Genomic DNA, 20,021 nt, shown 5'->3' on the forward strand with positions numbered 1-20,021 from the left:
GATCAAATAGGAAGAACAAGATATTATGGCCCTAGCTGCTAACATCCATGTCAGAATCCAAATTGGGAGGCCTCGTGGGCACCACCTTCATTACCAAGTTGCTTAAAACCTTGAAAGCCGCATTTGTGCACCATTCAAAGCCCAGTCAACTTAGCTTGCTGTGTGAACTGAGGCCATTTGCTTAATGGGATCCAATTCAGTAACTAAGTCAAGCATCCTCTGCCAACCCAGGTAAGAGTTGGACCCAGAATTTATGGCCTGAGTAAGGCAGGCTTGCAAACTCACAGAGCTGTTGGTTGGAGCATTTCAGCAACCACGAGAGGCTAAAAGCAGCCAAGCCTTCCAACCACCAAATGGGAAGTCACAGTTGGCTGCAGAGGACAAAGAGGCAGCAAGAACCGCCCAGTTCTCAGGCAGGTGAAGGGCAGCCCTCTGGCCTTGGGGTTGGCACATCTGGGCAGCAGTAACAGAGCCAGCCTGTTCCTGATGGGAGGGAGAAAAAGCAGCTGCCTTGACAGGGTCTATTGTACAAGGATCAGGCCCAATTCCCACAGACTGTGCGCGTGTCCATCCCCAGGGGGAGGCTGGAAAAAGGCCAACAAAGCAGGTGGCCACAGAGGACAAGGCAGTCAGACCAAAGGGGCCGTGACTTCCTGTCCCTTTTGGACTCTCCCGGGCAGCTGAGGGGACCAAGGGTTGCTGGGTGGGGCTGGGATGGCATGCTGGCTGGCTGGCCAGGAGTGGCTGGTATCTGGCCTTTCCCTGACCTGAGCCCTCAAGGTGGGCTGGGAAGGGGCCATCCGGAACTCCTCTTCAGCCTGGCTGGCATCGGCTCCTCTCCCCTGGACCCCTTTGTGACCAGGCTGGCTCAAAATGCCCCCGAGGGTCCCAAAGGAAAGGCTGCCTGATCTCCAGCTCAGGTCTGCCCACAGCTCTGACAAGAAGCCTCATCTTCAGAAATGCAACCAACTTGGGCACACACAGGAAGTTCATGAGAAGCATCAGCACAAACATGTTTTATTGACAGCCTGTGAAAGATGACCATTTGGGTGTTTGTGTATTACACAGATGTAGTTCTTTCAGCCTTCAGTCAGCAGACAAGCTGCCAGATCCGGTGCACAGAAAATGCCTTTCATCAAACCCACTACCCTTCCTAACACTCCAAATACCAACTCCAGTGGATCGGCTTCTTTCCCTGAAAGAGCACTGGGCTCCAAGATGGGAACCAGGCAGCCCCCACAAAAGGGAAGAAGGGGGTCTTTGACTTCAGGCTGCAGGAGGCAGCCATTCTTCAAGGAAGGAGGCCCCCAGCCCCCCTCCCTTTAGCCAGGTGGATTCCCTAGGGGTCAGGCCTGACTCAGAAGACCCCTCCCAAAGGCCAGCGGGGCATCTTCAGTGGACAGCTAGACACAGGAGGAAGGCAAGGCACGGATTCCTGGCCATGAGGGGAGCACCTTAGGCTGTGATGGCTGGGGGCCAAAGAAAAATCTGCCCTCCCTTAACCCCACAGACTACCCCCCACCCCTTCCTTCAATCTACTCCCAAGGTACCATTTCAAAGCCACTTGAAGCATTTTTCCTTTGTACTGGCCTTCCCCGGTGCCTGAAGGCCCTCCCCCCAGAGGCAGGCCACTCGCTCTCAGGAGCAATACATCAGACAGCATTTTCTCCCTCCTCTCTCCAAAAGCCACCGAAAAAGTGCCACTTCCAGGCATGTAAAACCTTTGTGGCAGTGAAGCTAGAACAGAAAACCCTTGAAGAGCATTCAAATTACTTTTCCAGTGATGCAGAAGAGGGACATGTGAGCTAATTGGCCCCAATGGTTCTACAGAAACAGGATGAATAATGAAATCAGCAATATTTACATTTGTATACCATACACAGGCTCCAGAAGCCAGTTTTCCTCAGGACCAGACACACCATTTCTTCTTCACAAACCAAGCACAAGCCAGAATAGAAAGCCCACAGCCATCAACCATTCCCTTCCCTTTGGCTCTGCATGCCTGGCCTGGCCTGGCTCCACTGAGCATGCCTCAAGGCTTAATGTGCAGCAAGAAGGAAGCTCCAGGCAAGCACACGGGCAGAGGGAAGAGCAGCAGCAGCAGCGCAGAAGCCACGCAGGTTTCGGGGGTTCTGTTCCTACCAGTTTGAGAGCTGGCGACGAACCTGCTCATCACACTTCACCAATTATCAAGGGCACAGCAGGCTGGCCTGCTTATGTTGCGTAGCCCCTAGAGATGCCAGCCAACTTGCTGCCAAAAATGAGAGCTGTCACGCCACACAGCTGGAGCACATCAGGTTGAGGTGAGCTGCACCCTAAGCAGTGACTCAGAAATCCTTTTTGGGCAGTCAGGGGCTCAGGCCCAGTTCTACAGCCTCTTCCTACCTGCTCACAGAAAGTTCTCATCTACGGGAGAAAGCCCATCAACGGTTCCTGCACATATAACTTGCTGAGCGAGTGGTTCCTTCCACCTGCCTCTGCCCAAGGGACCTTTTCCCCTCCAAAGGAGAGTGGTCAGGGTATCATCTCTTCAAGTGGACTCTTGGTGGCCATTCAAGTCTCTGAATGTGGGACCAAAGTACGGCTGATGGCTAACAGATCCAGGAAAAGGAACATTTTCCTCCCACCACCCTGTTGACTGCTTTGCTGGATGGCTGCCCTCAGGAAGAAACAGATGGCCCCTCCTTGTGGAGAGCTACACCCTGATACCTCCCAAGGGTCTTCAAGTCAGATGTGGGAAGCAACCAGTGGGCCTGGCCTGTGTGCGCATCAAGGACTCACTCCAGAGTTTATGAAGAGAGAACCAAGGAGCAGAAAAATGGGGGAAGGCTGGAAGGAGTGACACAGAGCTCCGCGGGCATCCAAACCAGACCTTTCCTGAAGAATCTGTTCAGCGTGAGCCTCATCTTCAGAGGGGTCAAGCAGCAGTAAATATCAGTAGGAGTAGAAACACATTTACAGTAGAAAGAAGTTTTCCAAGTTTAGCTTTGCAACCAAAGAGGCTCCGGAAAAAACAATTTACAAAAATAGATCAAGGTTTTCAGGATGTCAGCCCCTCAGCCCCTGGCCTACTGGCCACTAACTGATGCCCATTGCTGGCCATGCCCAACTGCTGCCACTGGCCATGGGGGGCTCTCCCTGCCCCCAAGGCCCAGCTAGCAGGTCCAAATGTGTCTCTGGAACGGATGCAGAGGAGGACCAATAGATCCCAAACAGCAAAGCCTGGGCCTGGACCTCAGAGTGCAGAATAAGATCTACAGGATTCAGCTCCAACAGCAAGTTAGGAAAAGCCACACATCACCAGCTGCCTTTCCTCTCCTTGCTCCGTCTGCAGAAGAGGCTCAAACCCCAGCATCCAAGTCGGCACCAGGCTGCAGCCCCCACGTTTGGGCCCCCCGAACCTTCCCTGCAACAGACCATGGAGTCTGCCCAGGCCCCCGAAGATTTCCTCCCACTGGACAGCCAAGTTGCACGGGGGATGCGGGAGAAGTCATTTCCTTGGCCCTGCCCCATGGCAGCCACCCAGCCTCAGACCCACTCCTGCAGGGACCGCTTGCAGTAGAGGAGCACGTGGGGATGGCCCTTCCGCTGCAGCTGCACGATGACGTAGACCAGCCCCAGGACGCAGAGCAGCAGCAGCAGCAGCAGCACTGCCATGACGATGCTCACCGTCAGCGGGTAATCGTTGATATGCACCACGATGTCCACGTCCCCCCCCCGCCCCCCACCCTCCCCAGTATCCTTCTCCACAGCCGATTCCTCCTCCTCCTCCAGGCCTGGGCGAGGGGCCGCAGCGCCCTCCTCCGTTTCCTTGTCCTGCCTGGGCTTGAAGGGGGGCTTGCCAGAGTCAGGCCAGCGATGGCCGGGGTCTGGATCCACAGCCACCTCCTCCTGACAGCCCATGAAGTCCCGCAGAATGGATTTGGGGTAGCCAGGTTCTGTTTTCAGCCGCTCGTTGTCGAACTTCCAGTACAACCTGCCCTTGTAGAAATATGTGTAGGCTGGAAGACAGCGGGAGAGGCAACGTGTCAGGAAGGCCCCCCCCAGCCCCCCGTCTCCCCCTGCCAGCTAAGAGACTCTCGGGGCCCTTTGGTGTGGTATCCCCACTGGGCATCTGGACTAAAAATTCCTTGGACAGAGTATACTGTGCAAAGCACGGCTCTTCAGGGCAGTCCCACCAGCGGCACCAGCACCACGTTTGCACTTTTAGAAGGAAGGGAAAGAAGAAAAGGAGAAGATGGGTGAGAAAGGGAGGCAAGCAGGGGGTGCCAAGTCCCAAGGCCTTGGTGACTGGGTTCACGGAACAGGTTCATAAAGACCCAGCATTGTATCAGCATGTTACACTTGACTGCTTTTAAACTGGGTTACTTTTCTGTGGCTGAAGGGTACTGTGGAAGCCTAGCACTTTAAATTACATATGGTTCAGGGTGCAGGAACCTAGAAAATGAGTTACTTCTGTAAACTGGTGATGTATTTTGTATGGACACAGCCAAAGGTTGGTCCACTGAAGAGGACACCTTGCCACCGCCTGCCAGATGCCTCTGAAAAGGAGCCACAGGATGGCTGGATGGTCAGCGGCTTCTTGCTGATTTGCCACATCAGCAGCAAAGGGAAGCTCTTAACGGACCGGTGCTGAGGCTGCACATCCCTTTCCATGACTTCCTCTAACGGCACAACCCTCCAACTCTTTGATGTCGGATGTGAACATTAGAACTCTTTTCTTTTCTTTTCCTTTCCAGGAAGAAGCAGAGGGAGCAGAGCAGAAGATGGATTTGCTTAGCTGCGTGTTTAGCACTATTTAGCTCTTGCTGAACCTCTCCATCCCAGGCGGTCTTTCCTCTCACAGGGAGACTCAACCTTCTCCAACTTGGAGTTCAATTCCCCAAATCCCCAAGGCTGGCATGGACATGACTGTAAAGACATTCATTTGCTCACTGACCCTGGGAATTGTAGTCTAAAACATCTGAAGATCAGGTTGCTGAAACCAGCCCCGAATGGATGATTTGTTTTAATAACGCTGCCCCCAGTCTATGTAGGCATGCATTGAGCAAATTGATCAATCATTTCCTACAACTCTTTTTTTGATAAAGAATTAGTGTTACATTAATTATCCTCTAATCCTTGGGTAATGTTTAATTTGCCACTTGTACCCCAGGTGGTTCTCAGCTCTCCCTTGCTCCAGCCTCCCACCCCTGGCAAGCTGGTCCCCCTCCTTCTGGGCCAGGGTGACCTTCCTATTTGCAATCATTTGCCCCTCACTCCCCCTTTCCCTGCTATGTTCCCAGGTCTGATCTTTCTACTCACTGGCCTCAGGGCTGAGAAAGGCGCCCTTGGGGGCAGGAGGGACCCCAGCCCAGATGCTGAGCTTCCTTGGGTAGCCGTGGTCCACAGAGCTCCCGTCCTCATTGAAGCGCCAGTACCTGCAGGAGGAAAGGGCCCTCGATGAACTGCTTTCTTGGGACTCAGAGAAACTCAAGGGAGCATCAAATCCCAAAGGGCCCCACTGTGGCCCCTTGTGGCTCTTAGCAGAATCAACCCTTTGATTCGCCTCAGCTCCTGTTCTTCAGAGCTGGTCGCCGTCTCTTCTGCAGCACTGGCCAAACTGTCCCAACTCATTCTCTGAGTCCACTTTCAAGTGGATCAACCACCTGGAGATCTCCCTCAGTTCCAGCCCAGAAGAGCCAGAGGCCCACAAACACTATGGCGATCATGGCTCTCTGGGAAAGGGGCCCCTTTTACCAGCTGGAGGCCCGGGAAGGTCCCCCCTTGTCCAGAGCAGCTGCAGGACTAGTGTAGCTTCCTGGCTCCCAAACAAAATGCTCCCCCTGAGAAGATGGCTTTGGAGAAGTGGCCTGCGCAGTTCTGCCCATGGGGTGATAGACAGCCGGCCTGCATGGGAGCCACGCTGTATGTGCGTGCAGAGGGAATACTACAAATAAGTCATGACCTCTGCTAAAACCCACGAGGTCCTTCAGAGATGTGTCCAAGGCCGCGGGAAGCGCCAGTCTGAGGAAGACAGGGCCACTGCTGCCACCCATTACCCACCTGTCTCCTTGGAAGAAGAAAGTGTGCCCTGTGGGCTCCCACCAGACGGCAGCATCCACTTTGTCATGAGGAACGCCCAGCCCGTAACTGCTCAGGGGCTGTGGGTAGCCTGGTTCCAAGTTTGCCTCTCGGAAGAGCCAGTATTGACCCCCTGAAGAAAGGACACGCAGGGAAATCAGGCCAGGCCAAGCCAAGCTGCTGAGAAGCCAAGCCATCTGCCCGCTGGGAATTATACAGCTGTGAGGTATCGGTGGGTAATCTAACCTGCAGCATCTGCAATGCAAAAGAACTCAAACGTCCTTGAGGGATGGCCGAAATCCTTCCTTTGGCCCCAGCCACCTCTCCTGCCAAACTCCTCCTCCCCTTAAGAAACACCTCCAATGAGTAGCCCAAATCCACTCCCCTGATGTTCCAACATCTCGGCTCTCGTCCTCTGCTACCACTTTTCCTTCAAAATCTTCTCTTCTCCAGGCTCGTCCTTTCCAGATCATGGCTCACAGACCTTGGTTTCCAGATTACATGTTCTGGGCTGCCCAGGCCCTTCTTAAAGTGGGTTGTCCAGGGAGGGACCCAGATGCAACCAAGTGCAGAAGAGGACAGGCCGCTTCTATGGCTATTAGGGGGCATTAGAGGGCTTCTGCTCAGCTGCAGCATTACATCGCTACATCGGGCTTAGTTTAGAAGCAACTACAACCCCAGGCCTTTTTCAACATGGCTATCCATTTCTCATCAAAAAATCCTATTTTCCTTTCTCTGATCTCCTGGAATCCAGTTTCCTGAGACATGGATAAATATTTAATGATGTTTTATTAACATGATGCTACCATAAAATCACAGGGTTGGAAGGACCTAGAGTCTGATCCCCACCCATCACTCCCAGATGTTGCTTACTTTGCTCCAATGTTCCTGCCATTTTGAGTTCATCAACTATTTTTTCCTGTTAATCACAGCTAAATCTAGCAAAGTGTACTATAACTGTTGCAAGAACTCAATTTTTGTTTCTCTCATCTATCCTTGCCCAAAGCACTTTCAGAGAATCATGGCCTTTTCTGCTTACATGCCTTGCTGTTCCTCCTTTCTTTCTATGGTGTCTCTTCACCTATCAGTTCTATCCTACAAGTGCTCTATTTTAGTGTCAACTACCAAGCCCCAGCAACATTTAGGAAATGGTATATATTGCCTTGCATTCGGGTTTCAGATTCATTCCGGTTGACTTTCTGTCCTCCAGGGGATGGACCTTGGAGACTAGGACTGGTGACAGTTCCCAGATCCTCTGCTGCTTTTGCCTGCCAGCCCCCAAGGACCATCCTGACATCCTGACTTCCTTCTTGGTCATGTGATTTTGTCCCAAGGCAACACACGGCTGTGAAGCTCTGCCTCCCTCCAAGAGAATTTAGCATGGAGGGCAGTTGGAAGGGACATGGCTAAGGAGACTGCAGAAGCCACTGAAGACATGATCCTCCTTTGGAACTGACTCTCTGGTGCCAATGAACAAGGCTGTGCAATCCTTTCTGGAGGGCACTTGCCCTGCTTGGGCCCAGAGGGAGCATCTGCCCCAAAAGACCAGAAAGGCTTTGAAGGTGAAATCTGGAGAAGAACCCTCTGTTCTTTCTTCGGACCAGACCCAGCCAAAGGCCTCCGCTTTCCCCTTCTGCCCACTGCTAAAGCCACTCACCTTTAAAGAAGGCAAATCGCCCATCTTGCCTCTCGTAGGCAGCGTCAATGTTCCCAGGGAGCCCCCTCCAAAAGTACCCTATGGGCATGGGGTAGTTGTCCAGCACCCGGTTATGGCGAACCCGCCAGAACCAGCGGCCCTGAAAATAAGCAAGCGACAAGCAGCTCCTGACTTGAGATGTGACCGTGGTTTTATATACAGTGTGTATGTAGCCTGTTGCTCTGCTGCTCTCAAGAGAAGAGTGAGATCTTGAAATGGCATTACGGTATGAGAATGATTAAAATGAAAGACTAACAAGAAAGTAACAATTAAAGTGGCCATCTTCCTCTCCCCCTCGTTCACACCCAAACGCTCAGCACTCGGATGGAGCACAAATTTGCCGCTTTCCCCCTCCAGCACCGCAATCCGACCAGGGCTGGCCCACGCCTTCTGGAGAACAAACAGACTCCCATCTTACCGCCTGGCGAGCAGAGAAAGAGCTGAAGACTCAACTCAGAAAACAAAGCAGAAAACCTGCACTCTGGAAAAAGGCCATCAGAAATACCAGTCGGTGCAATTTGTTTTCCTAATTTGGGCAGAAACCCTTTCCAACATTTTTGCCAGAGGGAGAAAAAAGCAAGGGTGCTGTTCCAGTGGGATGATCCCACTGAAGGGACGCAGCAAGCAGTGCCGGGCCAAGAAGGAAGCCCCCTCCTCCTGCAGCTGGGAAGGCAGGACTGGATCTGGGCCCTTCTGCAGGCAAAACAAGGGTCTCCTATGGAGCCCTTCTTTATTACAGAGCATGCCGGGTGGCGGGGGGAACAGCACCACAGCAACGTCAAATCTTTTTCACGTGAAGAAGCAAGCTAGAATTCATTACTAGAAGATGCAGTGATGGCCACAGACTTGATTGGCTTTAAACAGGGACTGGGTGAGTTCATGATCAAGAACTGTTAGACTCGAATCTCAATGTACCTCTGGGCAAATGCCCACTGGAAGAGACCAGTGGTGGGGGGCAGAGGGGGTATGTCTCCCACTTGCAGCTACCCAAGAAAACTGGTTGATCACTGCGAGGGACAAAATGCTGGACTAGGATGGGCCTTGGGCCTGACCTAGCAGCCTGTTCTTACGTTCTTCAACTGGCATTCGAGTTGATTTTATTTTGGGCCGGGTATCGGGAAAGCAAATACCACGTCCTGCATCCAGAGCACAAGATGCCAAAGGAGGCTTGTTTGTGTTCTTGGGGAAATGCCTGTTTCAGAACTTGGCTCTGTAGGGCTGAGCCTGGAAGTCTGCTCACATCAAGCCCAGGGGAGCTCTCCAGAACGTGCAACCTGGATTCCAGGACAGCTGGCCAGGATTCTCCACCACAGAAGCCACAACCCAAAACCCCTTGTGAGAAGAAGCGAGCGAAGCAACGTAAAGAGAAGCACCTTGAACACAAACATCTCTCCGCGCAGAACAGTGACTGTATCAAAGTCCCCATCGCAGATGTCGGGCTCAAGCTGATCTGGGGGGCCGGGCTGGGGGGGCTTGCCTGGAGGCTTCCGATCTGGCTTCCGGGGCACCACGGTAGGCAAGGGCTTGGTGGGTTGCTCTCCCAGAGTCCCTGATGGAAAAGGAAAGACCAGTGCGGGTGTCGCCAGGGTGGGAATCTTCCTCTTGGCAAGAGCCTGATTCCTTTTTAGATGCTGGCCTCTTTGTGGTTTATAATGTGTTGGGTATTGCTGTTGATGTTAACAAGGTCCGGTAGTTTTTAAAATGATATAATACGTTTAGTTACACTAATTAATGAGATATTGAGAAATTTAACCTATTTCTATGATGCATATAAACTCCCAGTTTTTCTACTTTGTGTTTCCCCCCCCCTTCTTTCTCCTTTTCTTAGAAGTGCTTAATAAAAAACAAAACAAAACGAAACTCGCCCTCCCAGGGCTGCAGGCAGCATGGCCAGTGATGGGCTGAGCCAACCTTTGCAAAGTTGCCTTTAAAAATTGCTCATGATGGGAAAAAAAGTAGGATTTGGGGAAGACCAAGTGTTTTTCAAGGCTAAAATGGGTCCCTTCAGCCCTGCCACTTGGGGGTGCTCTGGAGGCCTTAGGAGGAATGTCAGGGCAGACAGAACACGGCCCAAGAGCCAAAGTCGCTCATAAACAGAAAGAAACTTTTGGTCAGTGCCAAGTCACCCTCCTTCTGGAAGAAAAGCACCCAAAGTATGCCCAGAAAGAAGGGCAGCTGCCAAAGCAGGCTTACTCTCCAGGAACTGTCAGTCAGGCAGTGACTGCCATGGGACTCCCTGGGGCTCTTTTCTGATGGACCAAATACCAGACGGAACACCCATCCAGCCACCGGGAGTAAATCTTTTCCACAGCCACTATCTAGCCTACCATTTGTCCCTCACCAAGCAAGAACATTTTCCAGCCTCTTCTATTGTCCAACAGATGCCAGGCAGTTCTTGAGACAGAATGGTAAATATCATGAAGATGGTTGCAAAGATCATCTTCAGCATCTCCACCTGGTCACTGTTGATCAGCAGATGAGGAGGGAAATGGGATCCCCGACAGGCAGAGACCCGGCTTCTTCCATGCAGCCTCTTTAGAGATCTGTCTAGAGAGGCAGCTGTGGACACTTATCCTGCCTCCCTCTTTTTTAACCTGAACCCTACACACAGACACACACAGAACATCACTTGGTTACCACTTACCATACAGCTGCTGGATGCCCCGGAGGTCATCATCTGGCAACTTGAAGTTCTCTGTATCCATCCACTGGTAGAAAGGAGCCATGATGGCACTAGGGTTGCTAGAGTGCTCCAGGCCTAATGAATGGCCCAGCTCATGGATGGCCACCAGGAAGAGGTTATTCCCTGTAGATAACAGCAAGGGTCTGGGGTGTCTCAAGGCCTCCAAAATTCTGTACCCCACTGATCCATGCTTGCCCATTTACAGGGCAGGAGAGCAGAAGAGAGCCCTCCATGCTTGAAGGAGGAATATCTACAGTGAATGAAGATTCTGTGCTAAGAATTACATGGACCTCTACTCAGAGAGGCAACCAGGGCCAGCAGCTGGCTTCAGGGAAGGAAACTGAGCCAGATGGTAGCTAGAACAGTCACAACATTGTCAAGCATAAAAGAAAATAAAAGTCCAGGATGCTTCGCCAGTTTAATCTAGTCAAGTGTCCTCTGGAGACTTGATAAATGGATATCATTTGGAAAGGGCCATCTAGTTCTCCAGGCTGAGGCCAACATGAGTTGCTTTTTTCCCTTTCTTCCTCTCTCCTCCTATCAGCCCTTCAAGGTAGACCAGACTAAGAAACCAAGGCCATACTGGTCGGGACTTCTTTTACTGTAAAGCTTATAGTAACAGAATCTCACAAGTTTGAATGTGCTTCCTCCTTCCCTCACTTTATCCTCATGTAAATTAGGGAGGGGCTTGTCTGAGACATTTACTCAAAGTAATTTCTTAGAATGGGCTCAAGTCCTGCTTATCTGACTGCTGTCTCGGAAGTGGTTCTTCCTCCTGTCCTTCAAGGCCATTCCCTCTTCCCTCTACACCTTCTCCTACTCAAGACAACTTCCTTACCCAACACTTCCATGTTCTCTAGTGTCCACGGCTCATCCAAGTCAAAATGAGCATCTCCTCCCATTCCAGGACCTGGAAAGTACGCATGGGCCAGGAAGCCCCCAGTGCCATCAAAGGGAGAACTGTCCCCATGGAATCCCGAGGCAAAGAGCACCATGATGTCAGCCTCTTCTCTCCTCTTCTGTCTAATTTCATTGTAGGGGATCTCTTGGAAGACCAGTGGGGTCACTTGTTCCCACACATGGATAGCTCGGCGGATGGCATCATACGAATGGAAGAACCCCAGCTTCTCTGTATAGTTCTGGATGCTACCAAAAAAACGGGAAGGGAAAACATAGAGAAGTCTTACTACCTCTGGTTAGGGGAACAGATGGTCCTTCAGGGAGCCTCCCCCCACTGCTGTAATGTCACTCCTTCTCTTAGCTCCCCATGCTTCAGCAATTGGGATGTAAGCCCCCAAAGCTTTCTGAAAGAAAGATGCAAGAGGACAGCCAAACTTAATTGCGGAGGTAAACAGCAGCTTCCAGCAAAGCTGAAGGGTGGTCCTGTGGCAGAAAAGTAGCTGAGGACAGGTGCTGAGCTCCAGAAAGGCAGAGAGGAGAGAGTGCCTTTGAAATGTACACCTTGCTACGAGGACCCATCACAGCTTTTTATCCACAGGCCTCACCTTTGTTGCTTGGTTTTTTCGCCACTGTACCTCAGTTCACGTACAGGTTTAATGCATCACAGCTGCCACCTTTCTGACCAGGGCATGGGGGGCATCTGATGAGGTGGGCCATTTCCCACGAAGGCTCATGCCACAAAAAACTGCTCAGGCTTTAGAGTCTTAAGAGAATCTATAGGAAGAATGTTTCTTCCAGGGACTCCAGACACCGTTGCTATTCCAAGCATCTGGAAAATCAGCAGGGACTGAACTTGTGACTGTACAGTCAAAGCGCCTTTGACAATATAATCCAGGTGCACCTCAGACAATTCAAATTCAAAATGCAAGAATAAATCTGTAGACTAATGTAAAATCCTTATTCTTCAAAGACATTGCTAGTCCTCCTAGAAGCAGAGAAATGTCCCTGCTGGTCTTGGAAATTTTCAAGCAAGCACCCCAACACGGAATTGGCCTTCTGAACTGAACGTTAGGCTCCTCTCCATGGATCACAACCCCTACCTCCAGCCCTTCCCCTCCTCCTTCATAACCCTCTCTTTGGCAAAATCTGAATGTTGCAATCACCAGATCCTGGCATCAAGTAAATTTATGCAAAATTCTACCATGCATCGTTTCACCTAGCATTTTAAAGGGTTTGCAACTAAACTACATGATCAGGTCCACAGCAACCCCTGCCTCCCCATGTTCTCTGTTTCAGGCCTCAACAGCTGGACATACCTAAATGTCAGGTGTGTCTGGCTCCACCTCCGTCCAGTCAACGCGTATCGCTTCCGTCGCATGTTAGCTTTGACCTGAGCCCCAATTTTGTCAGGGACTCCACACCGGGGACGCTTCATCCATCTGCAAGTTACAATAATCAGGGAAGGCAAGCAGCAAAAAGAAAATCAAAACAATTCAGCAAAAGGTCTTCCCGACTGGACTCTTAGCATACTGACATTTTGAGAATTGGTGGTGGAATGTAGCGGGAGACCCACATTGAAGCTCACCCTTGACCAGAGACCTCATGGGTTACTCTGGGCCTGGAGAGTACAGTGATCACTGCAGGAATAAACTTCAGGATGCAAGGTTTTTAAGACTTAAAACAGAGCTGCGTAATTGGGGAGGGGGCTTTGAGCCTAGGGCTACATTCTCAAGGTGGGCAAAGCAAACACTAAATGTGATTTAATTGAATTTAATAGTCCATTCCTTTTGGGCATTCAAGGTAGGCTGGAGGCTCCACAAGTACTGAAACTACTTTTTTGTTACAGGGTATAACAACAGAATTGAATTTCCCCCTCCTCCGCTCTTATACCCAAGCAAGCCAAGACAGTCTTGACTTTCTTTCTCACTGCCTCCTCCCTTTCATGGCTAAGCTGATGTTTATGAAACTGTTCTTGCATTCCTTCTTCATGGCTATCTCCACAGTCCTCTTCATCACCTCTCCTGGCAGTCTCCCCTTTCATGCACAAAGGCAACTAGAGACTCACTTCCCCCACCCTTATTTGGCAGTTTCCCAAAGTCACTAACAAGGCTTGATGCATGATTGCCTGGACTGGAGAATCTATCACGGCAGGAAGCACAGAGCCCTCTTCTTCCTGGGGTTGTCTAGTGAGAGTGGTGGCAGACCATGGGAAATTCTTGTGTAGGAATTTCAGATGAAACTGATGCATAAGATGTGGGGCATGGACATCTGTTGTGTTTCCCATAATCTTTCAGATTCAGGACAGTCCTTCCAGTGAATCAAATGCTCCAAACATTTCCTGCATCTAGAATCCAGAATACATTCTGCTTTGTACAAGTAGTCCTCACTTACCAACTACGTCTTCAACAACTATTTGAAGTTACAACAGCACTGAAAAAGGAGATTTATGACCAGTCCTTGAACTTGCAGCCATTGCAGCATCCCACGGTCACGATCACCATTTTTGACCTTCACAGCCAGCTTCCAACAAGCAAGGTCAATGGGGAAGCTGGCAGGAAGTTGTAAGTCATGGTCACATGACACTGCACTTAACGACCATGGGTGATCTGCTTAATGACCCCAGCTGGAACTGATGTTGTAAGTCAGGTGCGGTCACGGTTCACTTTATGACCACATCACTTAGCGATGGATTTGCCAGTCCCAGTTGCAGTCAGGTAAGTGAGGGCTATTCTTCTTTCCCATTCACCGGCATAGTTGTGGGAGGAACAGTTTTAAAACCAAAGAGGCAGGGGGGCTCCTCATGAATAAGCAGAGCCCAATGGAATACCAGACAAATCTTCATCAAAGTAGTACTGTAACTGCAAACAAAAACCCATTGGGTTAATTTGCTGGATAACTGGAAAGGGGCCAATAAGCACTAAATCCAGCTTTTTAGATAGGCAGGCAGAAAGTAAGAAATTAAAGAGAAAAGCAACACTGCTATCTTAGGACCCTCTTGCCTGTGTGCATCTTCATCTGGCTTGAAGGCAACCTTGGCCAAATCTAGCTGTTCCTTTAGGAGGAGCTGACCATCTTGCCTCTCCTGCACAAGTCTGAGGTGTGAGGAACAGTAGATCCAGGAGTTCTGCAGGGCAAAATGCAGGGGCTGCCTGAAAAGGTGGTGGCACTGCTCTTATTTGGTTGATTCTCTCAGTCTACCCACCAAAGCCTGGATTACTCCAATACGATACACTGAATGCCTTAATAGCTGAAGAGGATCTGCCAAAACGTGGATGTAAATTGAGAGTTGCAATCCACGATAACTTGATTGACTAATCTTCTGTACCTGAAAGCATGGTCTAGAACAATGTTTCTTAAACTTTTTGCTCTTAGGACCCCTTCCTACTTTTAAAAATTATAGAGGACCTCAAAAGAGCTTTCATTTGTATGGGTTACATTTATCAATATGTACTGTATTAAAAGTTGAAATTGATGCATTTGCTGCTGCTACTTCTTCTCACGATTGTTTGATGGGATTCTAATACTGTATTATTTTTCAATGTAGGATGGCAAGTAATTTTGATTTTGCAGACCCCTGAGACTGTCTTGGGGGATCCTCAAGGATCCTAGGATCACACTTTTAAGAAGCACTAGAAAAGGTTTCTCAGTCTTCTGAGCTGGCAGAAGGCCCTTATGAGAAATAAAATGAGCCATCTTGGTAAACAAATCCATTACCACAAAAATAGTTGTGTTAACTGTGCACAGGGGGAAAATCAGTAATTGAATCCATATAAACAGAATCCTGAGGTGCTCCTGGTGAAGGGAGAAGCTGAAACAAGCCATCCAGCTTCCCAATGACCAACATGAAGCACTGCCCTGGGCATCTGCTTTTGCCCTCAGCCTCCAGAGCTCTCTAAGTGCCTGACAGAGTTTTAAACACATCCCACGTCCAGAGTTCTACTGTCATGGAAGAGTTGCAATGTCTCTTCCCCTAAAAGAAGAAAATCGTATAAATGGTTGTTGTGAAGCAACTGTGAGAAAGGTGAAAAAGAAAAAGGTGACGAATCCGTATATGGGTCTCCCTGGAGATCATCCATCTGAGTCCAGGCATATGGAACCTGTTGCTGTTGTGGCACTCCAATCTGGTCTGGCAGATCTACAGCCTGCCTCCCTGCCCCCCGTCTTCCTGGAGAGTCTGTTCCCTGGGGAAGGGCAAAGTGGCTTGGCTGCAGAATTATGGTAGGAAGGCGTGAGCATGCAAGATCATATTCAGGTTTATATGATAGTGCATCTGACAGCATGTCCTGTGAGCGAAGTATATAGGTGATTCAAAAACTTGAACAGGAAAAATTGTGCCCAATTGATTTGACAAGTTTGGAGAGATGGTGCTTTTTGCAGAATTTTCAAATTCTTGTAATCTCTCCATACCTGTACTGGAAGGACTGCTCCTTCTGTGGAATGCTTCCATTGCCGGAACACTGCTTTTATTACAAGCAATGCTTTATTGAAAATGTCACAGTTCCATTCGGTTGGGAGAAGTAAACTGAACAGAACGCAGGAGGCTGTTTGTCATCTCCTGGTGCCCAAAAGAGAACGCTTCATAGTCAGTCTGGAGGCATGTTTGCCCCACAGAGGGATAAGTGGAGTCTTGAATGTTTGAGCAGCAGCTGGGAAGAGAAAAAGATTTTCAAGTCCTGAAATGCTGCTTGCTCTTGAGTAGACCATTTTAAGTTATGTTTTTTCTTTAGGAGTTTTGACAGAGGTGTGGCACACTCTGTAAAATTAGGGATGCATTTTCTATAAAAATTTGCAAAGCCTAGAAAACACTGGACATATCTGTCATACTTCTAGGTGCCTGCCGTGAGAGTATGGATTATACTTTTGCAGGATCCATTTGTATTCTTTCTATAGAGATCAGGTAACCCACAGTCCAACTGGGGAAGATCAACTGCAGTTTTCCCCTGTCACAAAAAGCTTGTGTTTGAAGAGTTGCTCAAAAATTGAGTCTTGTACAAAGATGGGTTTTCTGAAAAAAAAATGCCATCCAATTATACTGCTACATATTTGTTCAAAACATTAGAAAACATTTTATTACTGTAATGAATTTGGAGACAATTAACCAAACCACAGGGCATTACTGAGTATTCATATTTGCTATATCTGGTATCAAAGGCAGTTAAGTATTCATGACCCTCTTTCGTTTTGATCCAGTTGTAAGCCCCCTTCAAGCCCAATTCTGTGAGTGCCTATGCCTTTCGAAAGCAGTCTGTTAGGCTTGGAATAAGAGGTGGTGGGTCGTGATCCCTGACAGTCACAGAGTTCAACACCCTAAAATCATGAGCAGGCCTCAAAGAAGAGCATCTTGTTAAAAAACAAAAAATAAGGATGCTGGTGAGGATAAAGGACGAATGAATCTTTTTTCCATATTATCATCCAGAAACTCATTTAAAGCGGCTAAGATGGAGTACTGCCTTTCAGCCAGGGTCTGGGCTCCAAGCATCAAGTCACAGATCAGATGAAGAGGCAGGGCAGTTGCCTCCCTGTCCCCCAGAGCACCTGCAAACTCTGCATGTTTTTCAAACAAGGAAGGGCATAGAGAGAGTTGAGTAACAGAGGAGAAGAACGAGAACGGGAAGCTTGCAAACAGCGCTGCGGACATCTTTGAGGCAGAAAAGAAACTGCTCCTGCTGCGAGCAGGGATCTCCCGAGTGCTCCTATTTCCATGGGCTCCCTGGCGCTGGGTTCCCGGGAGGATGCAGGGAGGGGGGCCAGGGGCGCAGAGAGGCTGTCAAACCCCTCCCCTCCCCTTCCATTCCTTCCATGCCTCAACTCTTCCAACCAGCCATCTATTAACAAGCAACGCTGGAACACTCCTTCCAAATTATCTTGGGTGCCTTGTCTCCCCAACTCATCTCTCAGCTGGTCAGCAAGGTCAGTCAGAGCCAAATCATTCCACCTTACATCTTTGGCAAATAACTGAAAATCTGGTATAGATTCAAGAACCGTACGGCTATCTTGTTTCAAACGGTGAATCTCAGTTTGCTGCTGCTCTCCTACCCACTTTGTCAAATGCAGCATAAATCCTAGTAAGCGATCATTGCTTCAGTGGGGGCACAGCCCATTCGGCGTCCCCTTCTTTCAGCTGACTCAGAAAAAAGGACGTTTTGGAGCGGTCAGTAGGAAATTCTGTCAGCCGGCCCACCATAAAGAATTCCCACTAGTGAGAAAACGATCCTGGGCTCGTCCAAACCTCTCTGGCAAAGCCCCATGAGAGCGCAGAAGCACTTCTGGGGCTGCCAGCTGCTCTGCTACTCTAGTCGGAAGCAAGCCTCGTCCTAAATGCTGCATCGCTTGTCTGTTATTTGTAAATCCACTTGCTGTTGGTGTGGCAAATCATGCTTCAGCGGACAGTGAGGCACCTGGAGGGTCAGATGCCACCTGCGGAAACTCTGGATATAGTAAGAGAAGCCCGGCAGTCCTTTCCAGTCCTTTCCTTTCCTTTCCCCTCTTCTATCGAAGAGAATCAAGGCAAGGCAATTCTACAACTCCCAATCCTCATTTTGCTTTTCTGCTGCCTAAGACTGACCATTCGATAGGAATGTTTGGAAGAGATTTGGGAGGCTCATCCAAGGTACCCACAGCCCTGGCACCTCACGGGGTGAGCCCTGACTTCATGCCACACCCGGGAGGGGCCCCGGCAGCTCCGGCACAGGGGCTTATGCCCGAGGGGGACCTCCGATCGACCATCGGCAGAACCGCTGGGCAAGACCTGCAGGCTCAGCGCCCTTCCTGACACGCCTCGCTGGCCTGCGGACGCTCCAGCGAAGCAGAGACAAGGAGGGGGTCGCGCCGGCTGGGCGCACGCATCTAGGCGCGTTTCCCACCGCCGGGGCGGGGAGGCGATCGGGCGGCCGGGCCCTTTCGGCGCCTCCGTCGCGGGGAGGGCTAAGCCGCGGGCAGGGAGGCCGGCGCCCGCCCGGCCACGGAGGAAGGGTCCCCCGCCCTGGGGAAGGCGGCGGCCCGGCACTTACGCTTCGGTCTCCTCGTCCAGCGCGCCGGTCACCCGGATGCCGTAGAAGGCCTGCATCTCCGCGAGGGCGGCCGAGAGACTCCGGGCTGCGCGCAGGGGGGACAGCTGCCGGCTGGGCGCGGGGAGGTAGCCGTACGACTGCAGCCAGGCCTGCAAAGCAGCAAGAGCGGCAGGAGCCGCTGGCAGCGCGCGGGGCCAGCGGGAGTCATGCCTGGCCCGGCCCGGCCCGGCCCGCCGGGCGGGAGCCAGCGGAGGTCACGCGTTCCCACCGCCGGCCGGTGCGGCCTCCCTTCGCCCCCCCGCAAGCAGCAGGTGGGGGCGGGAGAGCGGCCCAGCTCTGCCTCCGCGCTCGGACCGCAGCCGGGCTGGTACCCGCCCAAACAGGCCCCCGGGCTCCGCTGCGCCTTTGCGGGGCGCCCAGCTGGCAGGCTGCGGCGGGGCAGCCTGGAGCAGGTGCTGCGCGGGTAGCGCCAGCGCTCGCCCGCCTTCCCGCCCCGGCTCGCTCTTGGCCAGCTCTGGGGGAAGAGAGGGGCGCGGCGCGGCCCGTTCGACCCACCTCGGCGTCCACTTCGCCCGGGACCGGCCCCGCCGAAACCCGCAGGAGAAGCAGCAGCAGTAGCTGCAGCGGCTGCACCCGGCCACCGCCGCCCATGCTGGGCGCTCGCCTCGCTCTCGGCCCGCGTCGTCACTGCCGCGGCCGCCGGACTCCGGCCCCGACCATCGTCGCGGCCTCCTCGGTCTGGGCGCGGGGCTCAGTCCGCAGCCGCCCCGTCTCCACGACCGCCTGCCCACCCTTCCCCCCGCCCCGGCGACTGAGCCAGAGCCGCCAAGCGCCGCCCGCCCGCGCGCTGCGCCCCTCGCCCGGGGCTGGGCTGGGCTGGGCTTTCGGCGGCCGCGAGGGCGGCGAGGGCTGCCGCCTAACGGCCAGCCGGGTCGCGGCCAGGCTCCCGCAGCCCCAGCCCAGCCCAGCCCAGCCCAGCCGCCGCCCCACGCACAGGTCCAGCCGAGCGTAGCCCGGGCAAGATAGCGGAGTCCCTCCCCGCCTTTCCGAGGCCTGCAGCTTTTCCCCAGAGACGCTTATGCGCATCCTGGGCTGCATCGAGCTCAGGGAGCCTAATTCAGCAGGGGTTTCACTGGCCAGCCACGCTGCTCTTGAAGGAGACCTTTGCCTCAAGGCGCGAGCCCACGAGGCAGGCTGCGCCGCTGGGCTCAGCCGCTCGCCGGAGGAAGCTCCCAAGAGTTCCGGTGCAGTTTCTCCCCATTAACCACCGGCTCACCGGATGTTCTCTGCACGCGGAGGATCGCAGCAGCCTCCTCCGAGGGACCAGCGTCCAGGAGGGTGTCCTGGCCCCAGCGCTTTTGCCCCACACTGAAGCGGGCTGCCAGGAGCTGTTTCTAAAACCAGTTGCAGCTTTTTGTGTCAAACTACATCAATCAGGACCTTAGATTTCTAGCAAACTGGACATAAATTTCACAGGACAAATAAGATGCACTTTTAAGGGGTTCTAGGAAGTTCAGTGCAAATAGTTACCTGAGGGCCTGCCTCACCCCTATGACTTCAACCCGTCCCACCCGATCACACAGAGAGGGCATGCTTCAGACCCCCTCAAGTAAAAGAACTCCGATTAGCGGAGTCCAGAAGGCGGGCCTTCTCTGGGGTAGCCCCTGCC

General features: G+C 51.8%; 1 protein-coding gene across 1 annotated transcript; it reads right to left on the bottom strand.

Moving 5' to 3' along the window:
* Positions 1-1,000: 1,000 nt before the first annotated feature.
* MMP15 (matrix metallopeptidase 15) lies at positions 1,001-19,284 on the bottom strand. The gene is made up of 10 exons (XM_088135491.1): positions 18,908-19,284; positions 18,353-18,501; positions 12,659-12,781; positions 11,281-11,588; positions 10,404-10,565; positions 9,133-9,308; positions 7,721-7,859; positions 6,046-6,196; positions 5,305-5,420; positions 1,001-4,001 (listed from the first exon to the last, which is right to left on the bottom strand). Exons 1-10 carry the CDS (start codon positions 19,001-19,003, stop codon positions 3,529-3,531), a joined length of 1,893 nt encoding a protein of 630 aa, XP_087991617.1. The 5' UTR covers positions 19,004-19,284; the 3' UTR covers positions 1,001-3,528.
* Between the last annotated feature and the right edge of the window lie 737 nt (positions 19,285-20,021).

The sequence above is a fragment of the Python bivittatus genome, unplaced genomic scaffold, assembly GCF_059951505.1.
Source record: "Python bivittatus isolate LINGU-HERP-01145 unplaced genomic scaffold, Pbiv_v1 ctg000170_np1212, whole genome shotgun sequence".
Lineage (NCBI taxonomy): Eukaryota > Metazoa > Chordata > Lepidosauria > Squamata > Pythonidae > Python > Python bivittatus.

Coding starts and splice junctions, on each gene's coding strand:
- MMP15 (XM_088135491.1), bottom strand. CDS start 19,003: ATGGGCGGCGGTGGCCGGGTGCAGCCGCTGCAGCTACTGCTGCTGCTT. Junction 11,589..12,658: donor CAGACACACCTGACATTTAG/GTATGTCCAGCT, acceptor TTTTTTTGGTAG/CATCCAGAACTATACAGAGA. Junction 5,421..6,045: donor TTCTTCTTCCAAGGAGACAG/GTGGGTAATGGG, acceptor TTCCTCCTGCAG/GTACTGGCGCTTCAATGAGG.